Source organism: Lemur catta, chromosome 16, assembly GCF_020740605.2.
Source record: "Lemur catta isolate mLemCat1 chromosome 16, mLemCat1.pri, whole genome shotgun sequence".
NCBI classification, from domain to species: Eukaryota; Metazoa; Chordata; class Mammalia; order Primates; family Lemuridae; genus Lemur; species Lemur catta.
In genome coordinates, this window is record NC_059143.1 from 49,634,241 (window position 1) to 49,649,293 (window position 15,053).

The 15,053-nt window shown below is 36.9% G+C and overlaps 1 protein-coding gene across 1 annotated transcript in view; it reads left to right on the forward strand.

The window, feature by feature from the left end:
- Positions 1–15,053, forward strand: part of DOK6 (docking protein 6) — a 237,007-nt gene that overhangs the window by 163,202 nt on the left and 58,752 nt on the right. The window contains exon 4 of the mRNA XM_045527531.1: positions 6,755–6,874. Within this exon, the coding sequence (XP_045383487.1) occupies positions 6,755–6,874 (120 nt within the window). The remainder of the gene's footprint in view (positions 1–6,754; positions 6,875–15,053) is intronic.

Genomic DNA, 15,053 nt, shown 5'->3' on the forward strand with positions numbered 1-15,053 from the left:
GTATACAATACTTAGCTTTGCTAGGTACAGGATTCTAGGCTGAGCATTATTCTGTTTCAGAAGAGTGAGAATGGGGCCCCAGTCTCTTCTTGCTTGTAAGGTTTCAGTTGAGAAATCTGGCATTATTCGGATGGGCTTTCCTTTGTATGTTACTTGTTTCTTTCACCTTACAGCTTGAAGAAGGGCCTCTTTAGTGGATATTTTGGTCAGTCTGATGACTGTGTGACGTGTTGTCTTCCTATTTGCAATGAACCTCCCAGGGGTTCTTGTACCTGTATATCTAGATTTTTAGCAAGGCCTGGAAAATTTTCCTCAATTATATCTTCAAATCGCTTATCCAACCCTTGTGTGTCATCTTCTTCACCTTCAAGAATCCTCATAACTTTCACATTAGGCTTCTTCACATAATCCCACATTTCTTGCAGACTCTAGTCTTTTCTCTTATTTCTTTGCTCTAGCTCTGTGACTGACTTATTTAATTGGAAGGTGTTATCTTCAATCTCTGAGATTCTTTCTTCTGTTTGATCTACCCTGCTCTTGAGGCTTTCCACTGTGTTTTGTAGTTCCCTGAATAAATTCATTTCCAGGAGTTCGGTTTGATTTTTCTTTAATATTTTGATTTATTTAGTGAATTTGTCTTCCAAGTCCTGGATTTTTTTGTGGTTTCTTTGTGCTGGTTATCTATTTTTTTCTTGCATATCATTCAGTTTTCTGATGATCCATGTTTAAAATTCTTCTGTCATTTTGGTGTTCTGAGTTTGGTTAATGTCCATTGCTAGAGAGCTGGTGTTTCTCTTTGTGGGTGTGCTTTCTGTTTGATTCTTCATACTTCCAGAGTTCTTTCGCTGATTCTTTCCCATCTGAATCAGCTGTTGCTTCTTACCTTTAGATTTTCATTTGGATGATGACATACCCTGTTTAGTCTCTGAGCCAATAGGTGGTGTTTGTGGGTGAGATTTGACCACACCCTGTATGATGCAGTAAAAGGGTGTGCAGAATGACCTCCCTGTGAGTAGGTGGCACTTGCTGGGAGGGGCGGGCTGCAGTGTTGTTTTTGGGTCCTGTAACCAGCTCTCATTCCTCTGGAGAGACACTCTAGTGTCTCTCACGTGGTGGGTGTGTCCCTATTCTGCACCTCAGTGGGGGCAGGTCCAGGAGTGAGGCTGGGCAGAGCTGGGTTGGGTGAGCCTGCCCTCAAGCTCCACAAATGCTGTTAGCAGGGGTCAAAGGTCTGTTCTCTGCCTTGCTCCTTTCCACCCTCCCCTGTTCCACAGTTTCTCCCAGGCCTCTGGCCACAGGCAGGACCTCAAGCCAGTGGATCTGCCCTGGCTGTCATACAGGCCAGGACGTTGCTTGCCCCGGATCGCAGACCGGGCTGGGCGCACGGCCTTCCCGTGAGAGGAGGGTTGCCCCTCAGGCACGCTGGTCTGCCCCTGAAGGCACACACACTCAGCAGGGTCGTTCACAAATGTCCCCTTTCTGTGCCCCAGGGCAATGCGATTGAGGCCTGGGTGTCCAGGATCTGGTCTGCAGGCCTGTCCCCTGGGCCCTGGAGATCAGTCCCTGACCTTCCAGGGAGATAAGTGCTGGTCTCGAGTCCCCCACGGGCTGCCCAGGCTGGATCGGTGTCTCTCCGCCTTAGGATTTGCCCCGCTCTCCTGGAGTCACCAGGCAAGCGGCACCTGGGAGGGCAGGTGAGTGGGGAGCTCGCAATATGAGTACCCCTCAGTCTGCTGTAGGTCCCCAAAAGGAGAGGTCTCGTTCCCTGCAGATGCCTCCGGGTGGTGGCTAAATCGTGTCTCTTGGCAGTGGCCAGTAGGCAAAGGCGGAGTGGAGAATGAAACAATATGGCGCCTGCTGATCAGCTCGGGTCTGCGGACCGGGAGGTGCCCCGAGGGAGATGGCAGCCTGGTGCCCTGTCTGCAAGAGGCTCAGGGCTCACTGGCGGTGGCCGTCTCTGGGCTGGAGTGGGCAGGTCTCTCTGCTCAGGAGCCCACCCGTAGCTGCTCCACATGCCCTTGTGGCTGGTCTCCAAGCCTCTCAGGGGCCTTTCTCCTCCCAGTTCTCCTCCGCAGCTTCTTCGTGTGGCGTCTCCTGTAGTTTCAGGCACCCCTCCTTCCGACCCTCATCTGATCTATGTTCGTCTGCCTGTTTATTTTTTTTCACTTTCTTGCAGAGACACTCTGGCTGGCGGTTCTTCTCATCCGCCATCTTGATTCTCTCCAGCCCTGTAAATTTTAAATGATAATAAGAGAAAGCTTTATATTCTCTAAACAATAGTCTATAAGGGAAACAATTTTCCTCACTTTAAAGAAAAGCATGCGAAAACAACCTTTATCACCAAATCACAGCAGATCTGCACAGAAGATAATGGTTATGCTAAAGACAAAACAAGATTATTTTACCTACATTTTCTTCTTAATAAAAGCTAGATCCAGTGAGGACTAGCTACAATGATTTATTATTTTCACACAAAAATAGTCTTGCCTACATCTTACAATAATAAAGTGATATGAAACTGATGCAGTGCTATTTTTAAGTCTGCTAGGTGATTTTGGTTGATAGCACATTTTCAATATATATGACGAAAACCTATTCACTCTGTTTTCAAATATAGCTCATTTTGGATCATTTAACTTTAATGTCATTATTCTAAGGACTAAATTTGGTGAAAGCAATAAAGCTTGACTCTATTTAGTCAACAGGCATTTATTAAGGGCTTTCTATGTAAAGACCTTTTTTCTGATTCAAAGGGAGTTAGCCATATTGTCCCCAGAATTATGGGGAGATGGAAAAAACTGAAACCCAGGGAGGAGCCAGCGATGTCTGACTATGTTTCTGTTTTGCACTATGCTCGTTTTCCCTCCATTCCAAACACCCAATTGTCATGTAATTCACTCATTTAATTTAATCTCTTAACTCCAATTTACCTAATTTTGTGTATAATTAAAATATTATGTGGATTTCTGTTCTATAGAAAAAGTTATTTACCTAAATTAAGAATTGGACATAGCTGCAAGCTGTGTGAAAAAGGCATGTTAATGAAAAAGCACTTCCATCATACAGAGAAAAACAAAAAACTTTACATAACATTTTAATGTCTTTATTCCTTCATAAGGAAATTTAATTATTTCCACACTCGGTATAGACTGAAAAGTTTGAAAGATAAAACAAATGACAAAAGGCACTGAGTCTATGAGAAAATAAATATTTAAAATGCAATGAGTTCTGATTATTGCATTTGTATTTAATCTCAGTTCTGTAAAAGACAAAACGAAGGTGCAAAATAAAACATAATTCAGAGGAAAACACTAGTTAAATAATGATAGGACAAAAACATTAACATACAATAAAACATTAAACGATTTCAATACATAGAGCTTCCTTAAGCTAGAACTGAAAAGCGTAATTGTAATATTTGAAAGGTGACTATCAAAAACAGCTCCATAAAACCTTTATAAAACCAAAGCTTTGCATAATACTCAAATGAATTCAACTCATCTGCAGCAAAACTGTTAGATCAAGTGTACAGACTACAAAGGTTAATGCTTTTGAGATGAAAGTTTAGGACTGATTTAATTGAACCAAATACACTAGAAAATCATGAAGAGAATAGGCCCACTGCTGTCTTTCACATTCTTCTGCTTCAACTCAGAGCTGTCCCTAGCTGTTACCGGAGGTCACTCCTGCTGTCCTGCAAATGCGTTTCCATCTCTGCCCCTAGTCATCTTCCTCTGTCCTCCCAGACTCAAACACACAGACATACGCACACTCACAAGCACACTGACACACACATGCACGCTCATACACACATGCTCCCACATGCTGATGTACATGCTCACTCACTCACCTCCCTCCACACACACACACATCATCTTTCTTCCTGCTCGTCCTGCAGGTTCCTGTTCTGATACCTTCACTCTGCTGAGCCTCTGTCACAGTTCCTCGGCTCCTGCCCCGCTAGGCCAGCAGCCTTGCAGAGCACCACACACCAAACTCACTGGCTCATCCCACCAGGCTCTAAGACCAATGAGAGCAGAAAGAGTATGTTTTTCATACAACCTCCTAGCACAGTGTCTGGTATATAATGAGTTCACAATAAATGTCTGTTTAAAAAAAGAAAAAAAGGAATGAGTCCTTGATGGTATCTGAATTACAGGGATCTCATTTTCTCTCTCTCTCTGAAATAGTTTACAATTCAGTCTTTAGTGTGAGTATATGTACTCTGTTTTTGTGACTCTTGATAACTTCTATTCTTATATGTTACTCCACTACTAAATGCTGAAGCGCTGGGATTCTTAAGACTGGCTGCAAAAGACATCCTTACCTGCAGGTGGAGGCCCAGGAATACCTCCCGTTGCAGTGACGCGAGATCTCCCTGGCTTCTGGCCTTGCAGAAATTCCGCGTTTAGTTCTACCTGAGAGCGTGGGCTCCAGTTTCATAGAAGCCTTTGACCGTGTGATTGCTTTCTCTGTCTCATTAAGTCCTAGGACAGAAGAGTTAATACAAAGAAGGACTGAGTGATATACTGAATGTCTGAGAGTGCACTGACTTATTACTTAAAGAGAACACTGGCACCAACGTGCTTTGGCATATTTAACATTCTTATTTTTACCCCTAAATAGCATATTAGATACTCTCATCTCTATCTATAGAGAACTGGAAATACTATTAGGTAGAATTATGCAGAGAAGATGTTAATTACATGTGATATTACTTATGATTTTAAATTGTGGAGTCCTGTGAAAAATTCAAAATATTAAAAATTAAAAAGATAAAATACAATCATATTGTCTCCCTTAGTAGAAATTTCAAGGATTTCTTGATACATCTCATGTAAATTGGCTTAACCTAGAAGATGTTGGTTTGTTGTTAGAAAAGCTTTCAAAATTTTTATAAATTTCATAAGTTAAAATTTATAATCTAATGAAAATCATTTTCAATATTGCTGCTGTAAAATTTTTCTATAAAGGCTAGCATTTTCTTCCTAAAAGAAAAAAGTTTTTTTTTTTGGTTTTTGAATTTTATTATTATTTTGTTTTTGAGAAAGCCATGAGCCTCAGCCACTGTGCATTTATTAGATTAGAAGCCTTGTGGTTGGAAAGGATTATTTTATTGGTTCCTAAGGAAATGCTCAGGCGGCCAATCCCAGGCCTCTGACTCCACGTAAGCAAGGGAGCCAGAGACTCTACCTGATCCTGGGCTTGGGTTGCAGGTGTGGCCCGCACCACTGAGGGGGTGGTCCCTGAAATAAGTAAACTGTACCCTTTGTAAACAAAATGCTTTTCATGATTGGAACATCTGAACGATTATTTTTATTAGAATAGTACCCTGGGTTGGGGGGGGCCGGGGTGCTACATGTTCTTTTTTTCTTTATTTTCTAACAGTATTGTTGTGGTCTTGACAATTGTAAAAGCAAATGACAAATCTGCCTTGACATCTTGTTGACGAAACCAATTTTTGCTGCTAAAGCAGCATGCCTAAGCTCAGGAAGAAAATATTACCCGGACTTGATGGTGTTGACCAGCAAGGAGAGCTGTTGGTATTCAAATCCCAGGAGTTGAGAAAACCTGTCACAGATAACTTTTTATGGGGAGTTTAAAATGCCAAGGCAAAGGTTGGAATGTCATCCACGGAGAGCAAGAAGAGATTTGCAGGGAATCTGTTAATATATTAAACTGCTCCAATGCAGATTTATGCTACATGGAAAAGTCAGAAAGTTCTCTGGGCAGGTGTCAATGGAAAGTTCTTATCTAATTTCTGTATAGTGATAATGGAGCTTGGCCTAAAATATAAAACCTTTTAAAATATAAAACCCTTTTTCAAAACTCTGCATAGTAAAATAACTAGAAGACCTGGCTTCTAATTCTGTTTTGGTCCTGACCACTGATAAGATACTGGGACAGAGATACAACTCTAACCTTTAGCCGCCTCATTCATGCAGGGCATATATTAGAGTCAAATTCATTTATGTTTATGAAAGCCTGTGAAAGTTTTAAAAACTTGTAAATTTAAAAAAGTTGGGAAGTAATCATAATAAAAGGAATAAGGATCTAATCAATGTCTTAGGTAATTGGAATTTTCCAAAGAGGAAAAATACTTTTAAGACCCACCCCAAACTTTTTAAGGTAAGGATAGCCCACTTTTTGATGTTTACAAAAAAAACTATCACATTCTTGAGCTGATCTATGTATGATCCATTGCAATTCAGAGTGGCTTGGGGATCGGAACTTCAACTCTTGTAACCCATGCAAATCTCAGTAACATTCAGGAAAACATTCATTTTCTTAACCTAATCTGACATTTTTAATTATTCATTTTATATTTATTCTATTTTTTTACATTGACAGATAAAATGGTATGTATTTACTATGTACAACATGATGCTTCTGAAGTATATATACATTGTGGAATAACTAAACCTGGCTAATTTATGTTTCTATGCAATTTTTCTTCAAAAATAAAATCAATCTAAAATATATTAGATAAGAAGCAAATCTCAGACTATGATGTGTAAATAAGGTAAAGTAGCATAGAATAACTTAAATACACTTGAAAATATGTGGCAAACAATGGGAAATAATTTTAGGGACTTTTTTTTCACTTCCTAACTGTAGTATTTTGTTGTTATTGTTGTTTTAAGGCAGATTTTTAACTCTTACCACTTACCTGGGAACGTGGTTCAGGGAGCACTGCTGCTTCTCCATTCCTAGGGAGTATTGCCTGACTGTGATGACGTGTGGTTATTTGCAGAGCTGGAGGCCGAGGAGTGGTGCAAGCACCTCTGCATGGAGTGTCTGGGGACCCGGCTCAACGACATCAGCCTCGGGGAGCCCGACCTGCTGGCGGCCGGAGTGCAGCGGGAACAGAACGGTGAGCGTGAGCTTGCTTTCCGTCACTTTAAAGCACACTAACAGTTGTCGAACTTCAGAACTGGAAAGGATCTCAGGAATATTTCAGACAAATCATTTTTTTAAAAAGGAAATAAACTGATCAATCCAGGTTATTAAGGAACTTTCTTAAGATGGTGTGGTAACTACAGAAAATGCCTGGGTACATCCAAGGGCTTCCTGGCTGCTTGCCTGTGACATTGCCATTTATGCAAATAAAGGAGTAGGTTAACTCATTGGATATAAGCCTTTTGAATGTATGATATCATTCCATTTTCTTCTTTGAGAGTTGTTATAGATGTAGAGTTCATATTAACAAATTTGGCTTATCAGGTTATCAATAGCTTTTAGGGCATCTGGCTAATACTACAAGGAGGAAATTATAGTGGATAAAATCTCAGAGCTGCACAAAATTGAGGTTTATATAAATAATATTATTTACTTACTACACTGTTCTCCAATTTAACAGGCATTGTTCATGTCTCTTAACACTTTATGGTGCATGTTCTTGACAGCACCTCTAAATATGAAATAATAATGTGTTTATTATTCAGTGTGTCCATATTAGTTGATTGTGAGCTCATTTCACTCTATTTTGTAAAATAATTATCGCCGCCAGATGATCTAATAATGTGAAAATAGAAACTTTTCAATGTTGCTAGTTTTTGATGATCTGTGTTTGGAAAGGCTGAGGGACATTGGTGAAACTTGATGCTATTGATTAGAAAGAAATTCTGGAATTATCTTAGATGATAAATTAGATAGCGTAGGTAAAAGTGCACTGTGATAGCATGTGATGGTTATAACCTTGTTATTCCTGATAACAATGTTGTTAACAACCATTGCTATCTTTTCATAACCCATTAAAGCACTAGTTTCGGTTTGTTGCTAAAATGAAAAAACAAGTTTTTTTCCAGCTTATTGATTACGAACGTATGTAGGTAACAAACAGTGCTCCCATTCGACTTTTTAGAAAGTCACAAAGCGTTTCTGTAGCTCTTTTTCCAGCTTCCGTTTTATATTCCAGTTCCTCTCCTCACGCTCTCAGATTTCCATCTCTGATGTGTTTTCTGAGAGCCGTGCTAAGCACAGAGCATGGATAATCATGCCACTACAAGTACACGCTGTTCATCCACAGTTTAGGGAAAAAAGGAAAAAACTCTTACCAATAAGGATTTGTCAAGTACTTCATAAAGAAAATATGAAAAAAGTGAATAAATTAAGCTTGTGGGTAGAAATGTCATGTCTTTTTTTAGTATGGACTCTACACTTTTCACTTGAAGGATTTGGAGTTAAACATGTTTTCCATCCAAATGGATATTGTACTTCCTTGTTTATTATAACTGTATTTTTAATTTGATAATAATGTCAATGTAATTTGTCTATAATATAATGGAGAATTTTTAATATGGATTTTTTAGGATAGGCCAAACAGGGAATTAAATGTCAAAGCTACATAAAAAGCACAAGGTTTCTTTAAAAAAAAAATACACACACACACAAGTACAAATAAAGAAAACAAAACTTCATGGTTGAGACTCGTTGGCCAGTGTGGACTCTTCTCTCCTCCAGGACTGATCATTGCTGTGGAGCCCACACCTCCTCCCTAGACAGTATAGCCGCTTATTTTACTTAAAATGTGTAGGGAAAGCACTCATTGTTTTAGCTAGCTAGTTAAAGTCTTCAAAAGTGGCATTGACTTTTAAAGCTGTCATTTCATTGACATTCACTCTCTATTCCAGACTCTTCAAGCATAACACCTTTAAAAATAAACAAGATCATCAACTTTCTAATACATGTTTGAAGTCATTAATATGTACAGATGGAATAAATCCTTTATGAAAGATATGTCATTATAGATTCAGTTTTTTCCTTAAGATATTTTAGTATTAAATAATATAATATATTCTTCATAAGAAACATTATTTTATTATTTTGTCAATCATATGCTTGGATTTAGTTTGAACTTTTTCTGCTAAGAGATAAGATTCATGTGTGTCCAGAATCAATGTCATAAATTACATTAATGTGGCTTGTGATGATCTTGTGGTATTATCATTTAAAAAAGTTACACTTGCTCAATCTTGACCACAACATTTTTTGACATTCAAAATTGCTACTTCTCCTCTCCTGTTTTCCTAACTCTTCAGACAGCGTGGTCTTATTTTCTCTGAGACTAGCAAGGAATAGATATTTACGCAAATAATTTTTAAAGGTGAAAGATAATGTGTGTTGCTGAGATAAAAGTGGTTATTGATTAATTCTTTGCTATAATTATTTTTATCTAGTGCTGTCAGCTGTTTTCATATCAACTTAGAATCCTACATGGTATCAGGGAAAGTTACATGAACACAAGCTCATATACACACACAGGAAAAACTATTCTTAAAGTTCAGATGACACTGCCACAAGAAAGGCACATTAGGTAGACATTTCAAACTTTAAATTCTTATAATTTCCAAGATCTCCAGGTATTTCAGTAGTATTTAAGGTAGCCTACACTGGCCTTAGAAAATATTAATGTATGGTATTATAGTCATGATTATTTACAAAGGATTCACAACCCATAACAGCAATTCTAGAAAACAAATGTTGCTTATTAATCATTAATAGCAAAAGTTAATATCATAACCAAGAAGTAACTCACATGTAGGAAATTCCTGCAATTGCAGTTGGAAGGGAACAAAGAGGATATGTCCAATCTGTTATTGATACAAGAGATCTCCATCTGGAACAGAAAAAAAATGGAAAAGGAACCTCAGACTTTGCCATCTGGTTAATTCAGAGTCAGATTGAAGGGTTTGATTTTGTCCAGGACCCAGTGGCTCTGCTTATGAGTGGGCTAGAATCATCATAAATTCCTACTTTTAGCCCAAAAACATGTGTAACTTTTCTCAAAACCAAAGCAATATCCCAGTGCTGTTTCTAAATTATTTACCTGGCTTGCCATCATAAAAATGCTCCCTACATTCAGCTCAGAGACCCTTTAATGTCATTCACTCATCATTATTTACCCATCAAACATTTTGGAGGATCTATGATATGCAGGAACTACACTGAGGAAATATAGAATTGAACAAAGTGCGGTTATTACTTTTAAGAAGCTCACAAAGTTGTAAAGGAGACAAACCTATAACCAAGGTATATCAATCAATGTTTTATAAAATAGTGCTGTGTTCCCAGTTAACTAAAAAATCTCAATAGCATAGACTTACAACCATGTCTTTGTTGTTCGTGCATAGGTGGAATGGCTAACATTTGGCTGATTTAGACTGGGTTCTGCTGAGATTGGCTCTGAGCTGCAAATGGTGCCCATGTCTGTCCCATGTGTCTCTCATCTTCCTTACACTTGCAGTTACCCAAAGAACATTCTCAAAACAAAAAATAACAGTAATGCAAGAAAGCAAGCTCAAATTTGCAGCACAATTTAAGCCTCTGCATATTTCATGTCCACTAACATTCCATTGGCCAAGTCCAAAGTCAAGAAGCAGAAGTACACCCCACCTGTGAGGCCATGACAGGGGTTAGAATGTATAACCTAATAGGGAGAGGAACTGAAGAATTGAGAAAAAAATGATACAATTTACCATCTGAGGCATAACAAAATATATGCTAAAATAAAAACAAAAGGAAAATACTGTGGTATAGATATGATTAATTCTAATTAAAGTAGCCTGTCCTTTTCTCTTTTTTTAATTATTTTATTCTTCCAAATAAACTTTCTCTATCATGCAAATCTGAAACTCTTGATGTCCATTAATAGTTAAAGCCAATATTAGCAGAACGCTACTTGTGGAAAATGACCAGTTAATGACAAAACAATGGCAACAGTAACAACAAAGTTCTTTCTAATTTAAGGATTTTCCCCCAATTTCTCCAAAATGATCTGGGGCAAATGAATGGAAATGTTCTAAATTTCCCATCTGCTATAAGAGAAAAATCTAAGCATTATCTCTTATAGTTTTTGAAAATGAACTCTAACATGTCATTTACACCTCTAAAGTTCACTGGATGAAAAATAATTAAAAGAGAACAAAGGAAACAGGACTCATACAAAATAGAAATAATGCCTTTCCCATACAAACAAAAGCTGAGGGATTTCATCAACACCAGACCTGTCCTAGAAGAAATGCTAAAAAGAGTTCTTCAATATGAAATCAAAGGACATTAATGAAAAATAAGAAATCACCTGAAGGTATACAACTCACTGGTAACAGAAAGCACACAAATACAGAATACTCTATTGCTATAATTATGGTGTATAAACCACTTACATCTTGAGTAGAAAAACTAAAAGACAAACCTATCAGAAATAACTACAACTTTCTGAGAGATAGACAGTATAAAAAGATATGGATGGAAACAACAAAAAGTAAAAAAGTGTGGGAGGAAATAGAGTTAAATGGTAGGATTTCTGTTAGATTTCTCTTTGCTTGTTTGTTTGTTTATAAGAACAGTTGTATTTGTCTAAAATAATTGGTTATAAAATGTTTTCTGCAAGCCTCATGGTAACCTCAAATCAAAAAACCTACAACAGACACACAAAATAGAAAAAGCAAGAAATCAAAACACAGTAACCAGAGAAAATCACTTTTAACAAAGGAAGCAGAAAGGAAGAGCGAGGACCACAAAACAACCAGAAATCAACTAACAACATGGCAGCCGTAAGTCCTTACCTAGCAATAGTAACATTGAATCTGAATGGACTAAACTCTCCAATCAAGAGACACAGAGTGGCTGAATGGATTTAAAAAACAAGAGCCAACTATATGTTGTCTGCAAGAAACACACTTCACCTATAAAGACACAAATAGACTGAAAATAAAAGGATGGAAAAAGAGTTTCCCTTTAAATACAAAGGTAGTTTCTAGAACCACTATGTCCGGCAGCATTTAAACTTGTATATAAGGCTATATCCATTTATCAATAATGTATATGATATTCAAAATTGGAAACAATGTAATGACAATTATTTTTAAATTTCAGATTTTCTAACCTTCATGGCCTTGTGTCTTTTGAAGACCTTGGACTCATTATACTTATAATGAAAAGTATACCTGAACAGATAACTGATACAGAAATAGGAGACTTTCTCAAACTGATGAAGAATATCAATGAAAAAACTTCAGAAAAGATCACTGTTGAGGGTAAAATATTAGATGCTTTCCCCACAAGATTGGAAATAAGACAGAGTATCCTCTCCATTTCTAGTCAACATTTTGTTGAAGGTCCTCTTCTGTGAGATGACAAGAAAATAAAGTAAATCATAGAAATTGGTAAAGAAGTATAATCTAGCTTGTACACCCAGAAAACCCTAAAAATCATATCAGAGAGCTACTACCACTAACAGATTAATTCAGTGATTGTGCAGGATACAAAGTTGATATTCAAAAATTTATATATGTTTATATTTTTATATTTATGTGATGAACAATTACAAAATTAAATATTCAAATACCATTTACAGGCTGGGCGCGCTGGCTCATGCCTGTAATCCCAACACTGGGAGGCCAAGGTGGGAGGACTGCTTGAGGCCAGAAATTCAAGACCAGCCTGAGCAACAGAGTGAGACCTGTCTCTACAAAAAGTACAAAATTTAGCCAGGTGTGGTGGCACACACCTGTAGTCCTAGCTACTCAGAAGGCTGAGGCAGGAGTATTGCTTGATCCTGGAGTTCAAGGCTGTAGTGAGCTAACATTTTCACCACTGCACTCCAGCCTGCGCAACAGAGTGAGATCCCCATTTCTAAATAAATAAGCAAATAAATATTTTAAAATAAAATAAAATGCCATTTACAAAACCACAAAAAACCATCACATACTGAGGGATAAATCGGCAAAGGCTGCACCAGACCTCTACATGGAAAACTAAATATTGCTGAGAGCAATTAAAAGAGATCTCAATAAATGGAATGATAAACCATGTTCTCGATGGGAAGACTCAATATTGTCAAGATAGCAATTCTTCCCAAATTAATCTGTAGATTCAACATAATTCCAATAAAAGTCTCAGAAGCCAGACCTTTTTTTCTAGAGATTGATATGGTAATTATAAATGAATTTGGAAGGCAAAAGACCAACACTAGCTAAACAATCTTGAGAAGGAAGAACCGAGTTGGAATGGGTATGCTTCCCAGTGTCAGGACCTACCATATGTGGCAGCATCAAGACAAAGGAAAGACGCAGAGATCAACGGAACAGAATAAAGAGAAGAAATAGATCCACACGTATATGGATGGATAATTTTTGACAAGGACAAAGCTCTTTTTTTACATGCTTATTAGTCATTTCAATGAAAAAAGTAAAACTTCTGAAAATAAACTGTTCTAGAATGACTGATGTCTGTGTAGTAAACAATAACCCTGGACCCATACTCATACCACATTCAAACATCAATTTCAGATGGATGCAACTTAAAGATACACAAAGAGTTCTTATATAAAACACTAAAAGTGCAAACTATAAAAAGAAATAAGTTGAACTTCACCAAAATTCAAACTTATGCTCATCAAAAAAGCAAAAGCACCATCAAAAATTTAAAAGGAAACAAAAAGTAAAAAAGGAAAGCTACAGATGGAATAAACTAGTGATGTGCTGATGTGGGCTCCCCCTCACTTCATAAGAGCCTTCTAGAATAAGCAAAAATAACCTACTGTGTCAGAAATCAGATCGGTGTTTGCTTCTGAGGGTATGGGCAACAAAAAGTGTCATAAGAGAACTTTCTGGGGTGACTGCAGTGTTGTGCATCTTGATGTGCATCTGTCAAAACTGAAAGAACATTATACATAAGATGTGAGCATTTCAGTGTATGTCACAATATAGTGCAATCTTTCAATAATGAAGGACTTATTACAAAATTAAAGAAAATAAAACTATTTTCTACTTTCTGAACTTAAATAAATCATGTGAACAAAATTAATGAAAATCTGAGATGAAGTATTTGTCATAAACATGGTATAAATTCTCACCATCAGCAGGAGACACAGTAGAACTAATTTTTTATAAAGCTGGCAAAAGACATTTATATAAATGACTATATGTAGATATTTGGAATGTTTACAGGTAAGGAACTTCTGGAAGGAAATTTGGCAACCTATGATTCTTAAAAGAATTTATAGTATTTGCTCTAATGATTTGGATTTTAGTACCCAATGTAAGTTAATAATCAAAGATACTAAAAACTATCTAAAAGTTATATACAAGAAAAGAATTAAGTACAGTAAACCCTGTGAACCAATATAAAAGGAGTGAATCATTTAGCAAACTGAGCTGAAAGTTGGTTATTTTAGTGTAGGTTAATTTATATTAGATTAATATGAGCTTATCTTTAATATTCATCAAATAGATTATTATGTAAATTATAATATAGCTATATGGTGTAATGTTATGCATTCATTAAAAATTTTACCTCCTACAAATATTTGACAGCATTTGAAAATACTTATACTACAAGTGCAATATACAAGGTTAAATACTTTCAGTATAATAACAATTATGTGTCAGTATGTTTGTATATTAAGATACACTGTAGCAAGGATTATCTCTGTAAGGTATAAGAACAGTTGAATTTTAATTTTTTAAAACAACTTTCCGTATTTACTTCAATGAACATGATTTACTTGGAAATGCAGATAAAATGCATGCAACAATTTTTGTAAAGAAAAACTGCTGGAAGATTAAAAAGATGCTAGAGTTTTTTTTCTAAGTGCTGCTGATTGATTAAAGAAACATAAGTGTTCCAATTCACAGTAGCCAGGTACATCGAGCAGATGGCACCTGGCAACTAAATTTATTACTATTGCCACTTTATAGTAAACTAAACTCTGATGAATTTCAGTTCTGTGGTGAAGATGAAGTCACAATTTCTGAAGAGTCCCACAAATTTTGGCAAGCACAAATCATGATTTGTTTCACTAGTGGTTTAATTGCATCATACAGATCTCAAGATGTATCTCAATGTGCAAACACCTGCTTTCTCAGTGAGGCTCAGCTTCTAAAGCTGCTGGAATTAAATACTGACCACTGCAATATCCCTGTATTAGAGAAATTTTGGAGATAAGAATATAAAAAACACAATGATCTTGAAATGTCTCATTATCTTCTGTGTAATATCTGGCTCTATTTAATTCCCTTAGTATTTCATATAACCATTAAAAAACAAAA